The sequence below is a fragment of the Piliocolobus tephrosceles genome, chromosome 21 (genome assembly GCF_002776525.5).
Source record: "Piliocolobus tephrosceles isolate RC106 chromosome 21, ASM277652v3, whole genome shotgun sequence".
NCBI lineage: Eukaryota > Metazoa > Chordata > Mammalia > Primates > Cercopithecidae > Piliocolobus > Piliocolobus tephrosceles.
This window is the reverse complement of record NC_045454.1, coordinates 21,299,353-21,314,161: the sequence shown is the minus strand read 5'-3', so window position 1 is coordinate 21,314,161 and position 14,809 is coordinate 21,299,353. Positions and strand designations below refer to the sequence as shown.

Sequence of the window (14,809 nt, the reverse complement as noted above, 5' to 3'; positions counted from 1 at the left end):
TAAATTAAGTCCCTCTAGATTTGGAAACACTCCTTAAACTGTGTCTAGAGGTCTAGCACTTCCTAGTAGGATAGACAGTCCTTTCTAGATACTATAACTTTTTTCTGTACTGCTTTGGAGTATAGTCATTATGAAGTTGTTTATAAGCAAACGGGAATAAAATTTAAGCCTAAAGTCCAGACGCAGTGGCTCACATCTATAATCTCAGCACTTTGGGAGACCGAGGTGGGTGGATCACCTGAGGTCAGGAGTTCAAGACCAGCCTGACCAACATGGTGAAATCCCATCTCAAAATACAAAAAATTAGCTGGATGTGGTGGCAGGCGCCTGTAATCCCAGCTACTCTGGAGGCTGAGGCAAGAGAAATGCTTGAACCCGGGAGGTGGAAGTTGCAGTGAGCCAAGATCGCACCATTGTACTCAGCCTGGGCGACGACCGAAAAAAAAACTCCGTCTCAAAAAAAAAAATTTAAGCTTAACATTCAACCCTGTTACTACAAGTGACTTACCTGAAGTTGCAGTCTGCATAGCTACGTTTCTCTGTAGACAGCAGTGACATCTCTGTCTCCGTTCATGTCTCTGTCTACCTGAGGGCACATGTCTTTCAATAGCAGCAGTATACTATATCCTGATTTCAGAAATCTTAAAATATGCAAAAATGGGTGTCTTAGACCCAAGGAACTATAAGTCTTCTCTGGAGGCCTAAGGCTACTCTGTCAGTCCCCATGTCCCTGGGCCAGGCCACATGAAGCACCAAATCCACTGGGGTCCCTTTTGCCCCTACAGGTCTCCCTGTCTTCCTGCCTTTGTGTCAGCCAGGAGCTCATCTTCTGTGGCTGCACAGATGGGATAGTCCGCATCTTCCAGGCCCACAGCCTGCACTACCTCGCCAACCTGCCCAAGCCACACTACCTTGGGGTAGATGTGGCACAGGGCCTGGAGCCCAGGTACTGCCCTGCAGGGAGAGGGAACGGGAGGGGTCCACCCAGAGTCTCTCTACTGACATTCATCCGTGCTTCCAGATCCATATATCTGTCCATCCCACAAATACTCATCATGACTCTTAGCCCTGGGCATTACAAAGCAGAAAAGTCCTTGCCTTCCAAGGCAAGCTTCACAGTGAGAAGTGAGGCTGGGTAGGGGAAGAAACAGTCAGTGAGAAAACAAAGGAATAAACAATATCATCTCAGATAGCGGTCAGCACGGTGAAGAACAGTGCAGAGCAGCTATGAATGTGGTGGAGTGTTTGCATCCACATGACTGACCCCTACTAAGCAGCTGCTAAGTGTCAGCCCTGGGCTGGAAGCAAGATACACCTATAGTGAAGCAGCAAAATCTCTGCCTCTGTGCAGTATAGCAGGGGGGCTCAATGATAAGCAAGTAACAAAGAAGGTAATTTCAGATAGGCATCACTGCTTTGGGGAACACAGCAAGGACTCGGGAAGGAGAGTGCCCGGGGTGGGCTGTGCTGATTGGGTGTGTGGTGAGAAGGAGCCGCTGTGTGGAGAGCTGGGTCCCAGCAATTGAGGTGACAGTACACCGGGCTGGTCATGTTGCAGGAATAGTAAGGGACTGTGTGACCAGAGCCCAGTGTGCCCGGGGAGGATGGTGGGAGATGAGGCCAGTGTGGGATGCCTGTAGTCTATCCTCAGGTCAGTGGGCAGTTGCTGGGGGTTTCGGGCGTTGGGGTAAATGACCAGGCCTTACATGTTAGGTCCCTCTGCTGCTGTGTCGAAAGTGGATGGAAGTGCTAGGCTGTGACTTGTCTTCTCCTTTGTTGCAAGTCTGTTTTATGGAATTGGGGGCTACCTAACCAGGGGGTGCCGGGTGCCTAGGGCTGCCTCTTTGTGGATTTCTGGATACTAGCTCCTGGGTGCCTTTTCCATGACAGGACCTGAACAGGGGAACTGGGTGTCATGAAGGAAAGGAGGGGGTGAGCAACCCACAGGCAGTGTTGTGTTATAGTAGCTGGGCTCACAACTCTGCTGCCTTCTGTTGTGCTGTGTGACCTTGGGAAGGTGACTATACCTCCCTGTGCTTCCGTTTTCTCACGTGTAAAATACAGTGCCTACCTCTTATCGTGGTTTTGAGAATTTATTGCAGGTAAAATTCTCAGCCTGGCACAGCGTAAATGCTCAGTAAACTGTAGCCTTCATAGGGAGACCCCAGGCTAAGGGACAGCTCCCCAGCCTCCTGAGGGCACAGAGGCTTTTTGATCATGTGTTGGTGAGGCCAAGAAGAGGTGGGACCTGAGATACATGCCTATTATCTTTCTATGCTCAGAGAGAGAGCAGGAGCTTGGGTTGGGTGAAATGATGGGAGAGAAATATTCATAGGAATCAAAAACTCAATTGCTCTCAGGGCCAGGCAAAAGTTTCTGGTTTGTATCCTCTACATGAGAAGCAAAGCAGAGGAAGAGGGAAGAGGGTGAAGTAGAATTGGAGCAGGAGAGATGGATGGCCACAAATACCATGAGGCATGGCATTGCCGGGGAGGCAGCTCCACTGTCACTAGAGGTGGCTGTCACTATTCAGTGACATTGATGGTGATTGATTACCCATGTGGCCTTGTTAGCTTCCTCTTCCACAGGAAAGCGGAAGCAGTCTACCCAGATACAGTGGCACTGACCTTCGACCCCATCCACCAGTGGCTGTCCTGCGTGTATAAGGACCACAGCATCTACATCTGGGATGTCAAGGACATCAACAGAGTGAGCAAGGTGTGGTCAGAGCTCTTCCACAGCTCCTACGTTTGGAACGTGGAGGTGAGCCCCCCCTCCCTCCCTCTGCCCCTGCTCAGCCTCTGCACAGTTCCCCACAGTTTGGGAACCCATTCAGTAATTCCTTCAGAAGATACTCATTGACTCCCTCCTGTGCGTCAGGCCCTGTCCTAGGTGCTGAGGACACAGACACAAAAACCCTGCCCTTAAGAGCTCACATTTGGATGGGAAAGGAAACCTGGAAACATTATCAGCGAATAACACGCCAAGTAGCAGTAACCCTCCGAAGAAAAACGAGGCAGGGAAGGGGAAGGGGAATCCAGGTGGTATTCTAGAGAGGAGAGGGGTCAGGGAAGGCCTTCCTGAGGACATTTAAGCAGAGACCTGCAGGAAATTGGGAAGTGAGACCTGCAACTGCTGGGGAGAACCACAAGCACAGAAGCCCTACGGCAGGAACATGCACTCTGCAGAAAGCTTTGCTGTGGAGATTGTTTCTGTATTTCACTGCTTTTTTAAAAAAAGAGTTGGGCCGGGCGCGGTGGCTCAAGCCTGTAATCCCAGCACTTTGGGAGGCCGAGACGGGTGGATCACGAGGTCAGGAGATCGGGACCTTGCAGGGAGCTGAGATCCGGCCACTGCACTCCAGCCTGGACGGCAGAGCAAGACTCCCTCTCAAAAAAAAAAAAAAAAAAAAGAGTTGAAGACGAGGCATGGTGGCTCATACCTGTAATCCCAACACTTTGGGAGTCTGAGGTGGGAGGATCACTTGAGCCCAGGAGTTTGAGACGAGCCTGGGCAACGCAAGACCCTGTCTCTACAAATAATTTTTAAAAATTAGCCAGGCATGGTGGCACACACATGTGGTCTCAGCTATTCGAGAGGCGGAGGCAGGAAGATCATTTGAGTCTAGGATGTCAACGCTACGGTGAGCTGTGATTGTGCCACTACACTCCAGCCTGAGTAACAGAGTGAGACCCTGTCTAGAAAAAAAAAAGTTTTGAAGTTTTTATTTTCTGAGAGTGAGTTTGTGGGTTTTAAAAAATTCTCTAAAGTTAGCCAGGCACGGTGGCTCATGCCTGTAGTCCCAGCACTTTGAGAAATCAAAGTGGGCAGATCACTTGAGTCCAGGGGTTCGAGATCAGCCTGGGCAACATGAGGAAACCCCGGCTTTACAAAAAATAATTGAAAATTAGCCAGGCGCGTCTATAGTTGCAGCTATTCGGCAGGGGCTTAGGCGGGGTGGCTGAAAATGTCTTACTGGGAATGTTTGTCCTAGAGGAATTGTGTTTTCAGTGGCCAGATTCAGGACCGTGACAAAGAACTTTGTCCTTTCGAATAGGCAGCATTCAGCCTATGACTCTGGTTGAGTCTGTCTGCCTTCATGGGGCTGACGTTTTTGTTGACAGCACTTTTTTTTCCATTCAAAGAATGTTTTTTAATAACTTAAAATTTATATGTGAAATTTTTTAAAATTTGGGAAAATAGGTGAAATATTATAGATAAGGCTACAGTCTACGTTGATGACTTCCCTGCCCCCAGTTCTGCTCCCTCTCACCCTCACTGTTATCAATTTTATTATGTGTCTTCAGTTGATTTTCTTTGCATCTCCTTATTGTTTATGTATATAGCTGTTCAACAACAGTATCTGTGGATAGATCTTTTCATCAGTTCTAGAAAATTGTCAGCCAATACTGCTTCTACCCCATTCTCTCTCTGTTTTTTTTTTTTTTTTTTTTTTGGTTGGAGTTTCGCTCTTTTCGCCCAGGCTGGAGTGCAGTGGTATGATCTCAGTTCACAGCATCCTCCATCTCCCAGGTTCAAGCGATTCTCCTGCCTCAACCTCACGAGTAGCTGGGATTACAGGCATGCACCACTATGCCTGGCTAATTTTGTATTTTTAGTAGAGACGGGGTTTCTCCATGTTGGCCGGACGGGTCTTGAACTCCCCACCTTAGGTGATCCGCCCGCCTCAGCCTCCCAAAGTGCTGGGATTATAGGCATGAGCCACCATGCCTGGCCTATTCTCTCTTCTATAACTCTAAGGTTCTACCTGTATTCTTCATGTTTCTGAAAATAAACATCATAAAAATCACACAAACCATATGTAGAGTTTATCAATTATTGTTAGCAGCTTTTTTCCCCCCCCAAGACAGAATCTTGCTCTGTTGCCCAGTCTGGATTGCAGTGGCACAATCTCAGCTCACTGCAACCTCCACCTCCTGGTTTCAAGCAAGTCTTCTGCCTCAGCCTCCCAAGTAGCTGAGATTACAGGCAGCCACCACCACGCCTGGCTAATTTTTGTATTTTTAGTAGAGATGGGGTTTCACCATGTTGGCCAGGCTGGTTTCAAGCTCCTGACCTCAAGTGATCTGCCCTCCTCGGCCTCCCAAGGTGCTGGGATTACAGGCATGAGCCACTGTGCCTGGCCTGTTAGCAGCTATGGATGCTCAATGCCTGGACCCATTTTATTGAGGGTTGCAATAAATATAAAATTATATTCTAAGTCTATAATTTATTTTTATTAGTTGGACTACTTACATGAAGAGATATTTGCTCTCATCTGCCATTTGGTCACCCAGTGCTATACTTCATATAGGAAAGGCAGGAGAAATACTTGATTCTTTCCCTTTATTTACCAGTTTTCAAGATAATGAATTGGTTCCCTATCCTCTAAAGGTAATCAGTTTTATTTAATATCATTATAAACTCATATATATTTAAATATATCAGATGTGTTTTAATCTATTGTAATTGTTAACTTTATTGGAGCTCATATCATCCCATCTTCGGCCAGTAAGAGCCTCTTAACATTGGCTCCTGAGTCCTTTGGACATGACCCTAGTATTTCTTGATAGCCACCTTGCTGCCTGAGATGCCAATATGTTCCAGTCTCATCTTGTACCTTTCCTGTCCCATATCAGGAATCAACCATTTCTTGAAAAGGCCATGTTTATTTTTTTGGGCTGGGTGCAGTGGCTCATGCCTGTAATCCCAGCACTTTGGAAGGCTGAGGCAGGGGAATTACCTGACCCCAGGAGTTTGAGACCAACCTGGTCAACATGATGAAACCTTGTCTCCATTAAATACAAAAAATTAGCCAGGCATGGTGGTGGGCGCCTATAGTCCCAGCTACTCGGGAGGCTGAGTCATGAGAATCGCTTGAACCCGGGAGGCAGAGGTTGCAGTAAGCTGAGATCAAGCCACTGCACTCCAATCTGGGTGACAGAGTGAAACCCTATCACAAAAAAAAAAAAAAAAAAAAAAGGCCCGGGGTATTTTTTTTAGTACAAATTGGGATTTCAGAATCACAAGTTGGGTGTTAGGGATGCTCATAGCTATTGGGTTGATGCTTCCAGAAGCCTAGTTCTTAAGGACATAGGGGATGATGGAATTAGAATATCCCCATTAACTCATTTGCTTTTTCCCACATTTACATGCAACAGTCTGAGAACGGACAGCTCTTCTATTCTGAAGACAGTTAAAACAATTGTATTGCATATGTTCTCTCTATTCTCTCCAATTTTTAAAATAGTTATACTATATTTACAGGATCTGAATATGTAGCCATTATATACTATAGTCTCTCCCTTTTGACCCTGTTTATTTTGAAATGGGGAATTATATATATATAGTGGTAAAATGTACATGACATGAAATTTACCATTTCAACTATTTTAAAGTTACCATTTGGTGGCATTTAGTACACTTACAGTGTCATGCAGCCATCATTATTCTCTAGTTTCAGAACATTTTCATCACCCACCCACCCAAAAGAATCCTGTATCTGTTAATCAGTCCTCCCCCTTCCCCACTCCCCCATCCATGGAAATTACTAACCTGCTTCTGTCTTTATGGATTTTCCTGTTCTGAATCTTTTCTCTTTTCTTTTCTCTCCTTTCCTTCCTTCCTTTTTTTTGAGACTGAGTCTCGCTCACTCTGTCACCCAGGCCAGAGTGGTGCAGTGGTGCAATCTCAGCTTACTGCAAGCTCCGCCTCCCAGGTTGACACCATTCTCTGGCCTCAGCCTCCCGAGTAGCTGGGACTACAGGTGCCCGCCACCACGCCCAGCTAATTTTTTGTATTTTTAGTAGAGACGAGGTTTCACTGTGTTAGCCAGATCTCGATCTCTTGACCTCGTGATCTGCCCACCTCAGCCTCCCAAAGTGCTGGGATTACAGGCGTGAGCCATCACGCCCAGCTCTTTCCTTTCTTTTCCTCTTTCTTTCTCTTTTTTTTTTTTTTTTTGATGGAGTCTCGCTCTGTCACCCAGACCAGAATGCAGAGGCATAATCTCAGCTCACTGCAACCTCCACCTCCCGAGTTAAGCAATTCCCATGCCTCACTCTCTATAGAGTAGCTGGGATTACAGGCATATGCCACCATGCCTGATGAATTTTTTGTATTTTAGTAGAGACAGGGTTTCACCGTGTTGCCCAGGCTGGTTTTGAACTCCTGAGCTCCGGTGATCCACCTACCTCGGCCTCCCAAAGTGCTAGGATTACAGGTGTGAGCCACCATACCTGACCTGAATATTTTTTATAAGTGAAATCATAGAATATGTGGGCTTTTGTGCCTGGCTTTCACTTAGCATCATGTTTTCAAGATTTATCCATGTTGTAGCATGTGTCAGTACTTCATTCCTTTTTATGGCGGAATAGTATTTCATTGTATGGATAGAACACATTTTGTTCTCTGTTATCAGTTGACGGCCACTTGGGTTGTTTCTACCTTATGGCTATTGCAAACACCACTGCTATGAACGTAGAAGTACAAGTTTTTTGTTTTTTGTTGTTTTTGAAATGGAATCTCACTCTATCGCCCAGGCTGGAATGCAGTGGCGTGATCTCCGCTCACTGAAACCTCAGGCTCCCAGGTTCAAGCGATTCTCCTGCCTCAGACTCCTGAGTAGCTGGGATTACAGACGCACCACCATGCCTGGCTAATTTTTGTTTCTTTAATGGAGACAGGATTTTGCCATGTTGGCCAGGTTGGTCTCGAACTCCTCACCTCAAGTGATCTGCCCACCTCAGCCTCCCAAAGTGCAGGGATTACAGGCGTGAGCCACTGCACCTGACCTAGTTCTTTCTTTAAGTTACATCACTTTGTTTCTGAGTTTTTCTAGGTTGTTTTTCATATCTTGGATCATTTTTTAAGTATCTTTTACCTCCTTTTGAAATAGTAGGCCGGGCGTGGTGGCTCATGCCGGTAATCCCAACACTTTGGGAGGTTGAGGCAGGTGGATCACCTGAGGTCAGGAGTTTGAGACCAGCCTGGCCAACATGGCAAAACCTGGTCTCTACTAAAAATACAAAAAATTAGCTGGGTGTGGTGGCAGGCACCTGTAAATCCCAGCTTCTTGGGGTGCTGAGGCAGGAGAATTGCTTGAACCCAGGAGGTGGAGGTTGCAGTGGGCCGAGATCGCGCCAGTGCACTCCAGCCTGGGCGACAGGGCAAGACTCTGTTAAAAAAAAAAAAAAAAAAAAAGTAAGTTATAGTTTTTATCTTTTTTGTGAAAATATGTTTCTGGTGTGCTTTTTTCTTCTTCTTTTTTAAGAGTGACTGTTGGATTTGACCTTGGTCCTTTCCTGTTGTCCATTTTTATGTGATACCAGTTTTTCTGAAATATTAGAATTTGGTGTGCTTCAGGACAGATTTTCCAACTTCACAAGAGAGAGAACTCTGTCTTCTATTTTTTAATGGGGGTGGAGTGGCATGTTTTGTTTTGTTTCGTTTGTTTTCGAGAAAGAGTCTCTTGCCTAGGCTGGAGTGCAGTGGCATGATCACAGCTCACTGAAGCCTCAACCTCGTAGGCATAAGCAATCCTCCTGCCTCAGCCTTCCGAGTAGCTGGGACCACAGGCATGCACTACCATGCCCGGCTAATTTTTTAGTTTTGGTAGAGATGGGGTCTCACTATGCTGCCCAGGCTTGTCTCAAACTTGGGCTCAAGCAATCCTCCTGCCTCAGCCTCCCAAAGTGCTGGGATTATAGGCTTCTGTTATTTTTAATACTGTGTTAAAATATGGCAGCCTGCTTTCTGATAGTTCCTTTTTGTGGTCCTCTTTATCTGTTATGTCTCTCCTTTAATCTGAATCTCCTCTTTACTTTATTTCTCCTGTCCCTGTTGTGATTGATCAGTTTTGTTTCTACTCTCAGCAGTTTCTCTTCAGTGTGGGGCTTTGTCCTGGAAGGGAGCCCTGGCAGTTCAGTTTTGAGAGTTGACAGGGTCTTCTCCAGTCCCTTTAGGCCTTACCCCTTGCACTCAACTGCTGCTGGGGCAGATGAAACCCTCCCAGTTTCAGCTGCTGTCCAGTTTGGCCCAGTGTGCTTTCCAGTGAACACCTGTTGGCTACTTTGGAATTAGCCTGTTGCTGGGTCTGTCAGATGACTCATTGCTTCTCTGTCTCCCACATGCATGCTGATATGTAGGTCTTGTGACTAGTGGTAGTTTGTCCCACTCACTTGTATTTTGGGGGTTATGGGAGTATTTTGTCACTGAGTTTTCCTATAAATGTTGTCTCTAGGTTTGGGTTTTGCCATCTGGTTGATGTTTCTCTTATGTCGAGATTTTGGGAAATTAAAAAAATTAATGCCACTAGTATCGTCTTCCCAGTTCTCAATCTTCCATATTTTGAAATCTCTTTATATGGTGGCTGTTTGTCCTTCTCAGCTTCATTCTAAAAATCTTTAGTTCTGTCTTTCAGTTCACTTAATTTTCTCGTCAATTGTATCTAATCTTTGGTTTTTAATATGTTTTTATTTTTATTTATTTGTTTATTTTTGAGACAGAGTCTCGCTCTGCTGCCCAGGCTGGAGTGCAGTGGTGTGATCTTGACTCACTGCAAGCTTCACCTCCTGGGTTCACAACATTCTCCTGCCTCAGCCTCCCGAGTAGCTGGGACTACAGGCGCCTGCCACCACGCCCAGCTAATTTTTTGTATTTTTTTTTAGTAGAGACGGAGTTTCACCATGTTAAGTCAGGATGGTCTTGATCTCCTGACCTCGAGATCTGCCCACCTTGGCCTCCCAAAGTGCTGGGATTACAGGCATGAGTCACTGCGCCTGGACAATATGTTTTTATTATTCATTTCTAGAAGCAGTTCTGTTTGGTTCTTTTTCAGCCCTGCTTGGTTAATCTTTATAATTTCTGGTTGGCTGCATACTTTTAATCTTGTCAAAATTATCTTTTAGTTCGTCAAACATACTGATCATAGTTATTTTGTATTCTGTCTGATAATTCCAATTTGGGTTTTTTATTTTGTTTTTGGTTTGTCTGTCTGTTTGTTTGGTGACACAGTCTCATATGTTGGCTAGACTGGACTTGAACTGGTGGTCTCAAGTAATCCTCCTGCCTCAGCCTCCCAAGTAGTTGGGACTACAGGCATGCGCCACCTCCCTTGATTTAATAATTCCAGTATTTGAAGTCTTGCTAGACTCTGTTGCTTCTGCTACTTCTTGCTCATGGTACATTGTTTTCTTTTGTGTTTAGTGATATTTGAGTTCCACATTTCCCTTGAAAGTTTATATGAGGGTATGTGTTAAGACCTAGACTGAAGGTGGGACATGGACGATATATGGTAACATTTTGTATCCTTTTTTTTTTCCTTATTTTTAGCATAGAAGGTATTGCACTATACCTGTTTATCTTTAACTTACTTTTTTTTTTTTCCCATGAAAATGCAACAGTAAGTCATAGTGCTGTCATTGAGTCATCCTTTGCCTTGTCCTTTGGGAACTGTAGGTGTATCCTGAGTTTGAAGACCAGAGAGCTTGTTTGCCGTCAGGATCCTTTCTGACTTGTTCTTCAGACAACACCATTCGCTTCTGGAACTTGGACAGCAGCCCTGATTCTCACTGGCACAAAAACATCTTCAGCAATGTGAGTGGCTTCCTTTGTGAACCATCTTTCAGGAGGAACAATACTGTAAGCTTGAATGTAGAGGCAGGAAGGAGTCTGATGGACCCGAAATGTTAGGTTCCACTAGGGCAAGAGCCGGCAACCAAGGCGAGTCCCTCTCTGCATTGCTTCCTCTTGTTTCTCTTTCTCCTGCTCCCTCTCTGCGGTGGCACAGTCTATCCTCTCTGATTCTTTGCCAGTTGGCTCCTGCTCTGCAGATGTGTGGACATGGCCACTCTCGGCAGCCCAACATACCCAGCAGAGGTGAAATTGCTTCCTAAGTCTTCAGATGGAATTCCCTGGGAGAGCACCTGATGAGCCAGGCCATTCCAGGGCTCCCCCTGTCCTTTGGCTGCCACACAGTGAGGCCTCAGCGGGGTGCAGGCAGAATGCTGGCAAGAGCCATGATGGGAGGCTGGGAAGAAGAGTTTGCTGAAGAAATTTTGGTTAGTATTGTGAGGCCAGTGAGAGGGCGTCTCTGGGGTACTGAGACCTGAGTCATGCATTCATTTATTCTGCAGACACTTATTAAGGTCCATGCCAGGTGCTTTGCTACATGCTAGGGACACAACAGCGACTAAGACTCTTCTGCCCTGTGGCACACACAATCTAGTGAGGGCAGGCAGTGAACTGACAACCGTCTACGTTATGCACAATCACAAGTGCAACAAGCACCATGAAGGAAAATGTGCAGGGTGCTAGTAGGACATAGAGCAGCAGCATGTGAACTTATCTGGGACATCCAGAGCAGTTTCCCATGGAAGGGACAGCTAAGTTGAGATTGGGAAGAGTAAAGAGGGAAGGGGAGAGAGTCTATACTTAGGGAATAGCCTGTATGAAGGCCCTGGAGTGGGAAACAGCTGGGTGAGTTGGAAAACCTGAAAGAGGCCAGTGCGATTGGAACTAAAAAGACCCTTGATGCAGGAGGCTGTAGCAGGTGCCCCACAGGTACACCTTTATTACTCCCCTCATTCCCCACCCAGTGCTATCGTCTCCTCTGTACCTGTGATATACATGCTGTTTTTGACTGCACACAATAGAAAAACTCAAGAGGTAAAAGTTAGGTTTCTGATTCATAAAAGTAGTCTGGAGGTAACCAGTTTAGACCGTTCTGCAGGAAGTCCTTAGGAATCCAAGGGCCTTCCAGCTCTCTACTCTGTCATTTGAGGGAGTAGGCTATGTCCTCATGACCCAGTGTGGCTATGGGGGCTCCTGCTATCATATCCGAGTTCCAGGCTGCAGGATGGAAAAAAGACAGCAGAAGAATACGTGCTTGCTTTATGTTTAGTTGTTCAGAATTTATTCACATATTCTTATCTAGCTGCAGGGGAGGCAAGGAAATAATTATTCTGATTGGTGAAACTCCCAGCTCAAAATTAGAGTTGTATTACTAATGAAGAAGAGACTGGCTATGGAGGGACACGATTTCAGAGGTACTTCTGAGCTGCTTGTGGTGCTGACCTCAGCCCTGTCCTTCCTGCAGACCCTGCTGAAGGTCGTGTATGTGGAGAATGACATCCAGCACCTGCAGGACATGTCACACTTCCCAGACCGGGGGAGCGAGAATGGGACGCCCATGGACGTGAAAGCTGGGGTGCGGGTCATGCAGGTCAGTCCTGACGGCCAGCATTTGGCTTCAGGCGACCGAAGTGGAAATTTGAGGCAAGTGGGCTCTGGCAGTGTCCAGTGTACACCTCCCAGCTCCAGCTCGGGTTCTCAGGGCAGTGGGCAGGAGCCCTGGCCTTGGCACCTCCTGCTGCCCATTGGGAATGAGGGGCTGTGAATAGTAATCCCATAAACAGCCCCCATTGGGAACTTAAGCTCGGAAGAGGCTTCCAGAAGGGCTGAGAGCAGGGTAACTACCAGGACCTCAGCAGCTGGGGTGTGCAGACTTTGCCTACAGAGTGCACAGGCAAGCTCACATGACTCTAGGGCAGAGTGACACTTTCACCAGCCACATGGTACCAATGCTGAACTGTCAGCAAAGATGCCAGCTGGAGGAGGGTCCTGGTGGCCCTGGGAGAGGGGCTAGGAGGGTGGGGTAGCTGAGAGTCCAGGCTGCTTATGTGCCCTGTTGAAGATGGGCAAGATGTTACCAACCCAGTAGGTGCTAGTGGAACATAGGCCCTGTCTCCGGGACCAGGTTTAAGATGACAAATGACTGCTGTGACCACTTGGGTGTTGGAGCCACTAGGGAATGGAAGAGAGTTGGGGGGAACTAGAGGGGACATAAAGAGGCAGCAGCCACCAGGAAGCCCCAGGAGAGTAGGCTACAAGTTACCACATCTTCCTGTTGTCAAGAAGAGCAGAAAGTGCTGATTTTTTTTCTGTGAAATTCTATAATATTTAAATACGTTGTATCTTCATTTGTATTCATCATTTGTGGATTTTCGCTCTGTCGCCCAGGCTGGAGTGCAGTGGCGCGATCTCGGCTCACCGCAAGCTCCACCTCCTGGGTTCACGCCATTCTCCTGCCTCAGCCTCCCGAGTAGCTGGGACTGCAGGCGCCCGCCACCACGCCCGGCTAATTTTTTGTATTTTTAGTAGAGACGGGGTGTCACCGTGTTAGCCAGGATGGTCTCGATCTCCTGACCTCGTGATCCGCCTGCCTCGGCCTCCCAAAGTGCTGGGATTACAGGCGTGAGCCACCATACCCGGCCTATAATATTTAAATATTGGCACCTGTTTTGATATCAGTCACTGTATGAGGCCAGCTCAGTGTGTCAGTGAGCTGCTCTCATTGACACGGCACTGTCCAGAGGGGCACAATGGTACCAAGAGCTAACATGGGGATAGTGCTCTTCCCCCTTGCTGGACGCGGGCCTGAGCACTGTGTTAACTGATTTAATCCTCTCACTGACCCTCTGATGTAAGTGATGTTATTGGCACAAGGTGACTGGACTAAGATCACGCAGGTAGAAATGGAGAAACTGGGATGACTTGATGACTGATTTCTTTTGAGGAGAATGAGGAAGGTCTAGATTTGAGACTCTTAACAATGAGAGACTGGAATCAGATGTTCTCATCCATAGCTCCTATCCTGGACTATGACCTCTGGCCCCTAATCCCTGGCCCCTGCCCCACCCCAGGAACCACCTCTGATGCAGCCCTGTATAAACGCCTGTCACCCTAGAGGACTGTCCTAGATCCCTGGGGCTATGTTCTGGGCATGCGCCACAAGGGACTGCTGCCTGCTGAGGTGCTCCCTGGCTCAACACAGCTCCCTTTACGATGGCAGATTTCTAAATGAGAAAAGTGATTGTACATCTCTAGAGTATTTGGCCACGATAAGGGGTTCTCATGTTGCCGGCCTGGCCATTCTGACCTGTTCTAGAAGTGGCAGAGTGCATGGGGCTGGGGGCTGGGGCTTCAGCGGGTGGTGTGTGTCTGGTAGGATCCACGAGCTGCACTTCATGGATGAGCTGGTCAAGGTGGAGGCCCATGATGCTGAGGTGCTGTGCCTGGAGTACTCCAAGCCAGAGACAGGTGAGCCCGCAGCAGGAGTGGAATGGGGGTCTGGCAGGGAGGCAACCCCCCGGCAAGGCCACAGAAAGGGGTAGTTAGCGTCTGGTGGGACTGTGGATGACAGCTGGGAGTCTTGTGTTCGGTAAGGGCCCCTGTAACTGGACCCTGAGACCAGAGTGGCTGGGACTCCAGAACGCAAGACACTCGCAGGCAGGACTCAGCTTGACTTGCCCGCTGCTGGTGCCAGCACCCAAGCCAAAGGGGTGGATGTGTGAATGAGTGAATTGTGAATGAGCTCTCTTCTACTGAAGAAGATAGATTGATTGTTAGGCATTATTTTCAAAAAGTTTGAAGCCTATAGAAATATTGGGAGAATATTATAATGAATACCCTATAGGCTTCACCCAAATTCCTCATTTTTTTTTTTTTTTTTGAGATAGACTCTGTCACCCAGGCTAGAGGGGAGTGGCGCCATCTCTGCTGACTGCAACCTCCACCTCCTGGTTCAAGTGATTCTCACGCCTCAGTCTCCCAAGTATCTGGGATTACAGGCACCTGCCACCATGCCTGGCCAATTTTTGTATTTTTAGTAGAGATGGGGTTTCAGCACCATGTTGGCCAGGCTGGTCTCAAACTCCTGACCTCAGGTGATCCGCCTGCCTTGGCCTCCCAAAGTGCTGGGATTACAGGCGTGAGCAACCACACCCGGCTTTTTTTTTTTTTTTTTTTT

General features: G+C 47.2%; 1 protein-coding gene across 3 annotated transcripts in view; it reads left to right on the top strand.

Annotated features, from left to right (window-relative positions):
* The window catches only part of WDR62 (WD repeat domain 62), a 51,670-nt gene that overhangs the window by 16,192 nt on the left and 20,669 nt on the right, over positions 1-14,809 (top strand). For 2 of the 3 annotated variants that reach the window (XM_023198177.1, XM_023198178.2), the window contains exons 8-12: positions 786-946; positions 2,574-2,763; positions 10,459-10,596; positions 12,098-12,276; positions 14,009-14,100. In XM_023198177.1, the coding sequence (XP_023053945.1) occupies positions 786-946; positions 2,574-2,763; positions 10,459-10,596; positions 12,098-12,276; positions 14,009-14,100 (760 nt within the window). The remainder of the gene's footprint in view (positions 1-785; positions 947-2,573; positions 2,764-10,458; positions 10,597-12,097; positions 12,277-14,008; positions 14,101-14,809) is intronic. The other variant, XM_023198179.1, reaches the window with a different exon arrangement.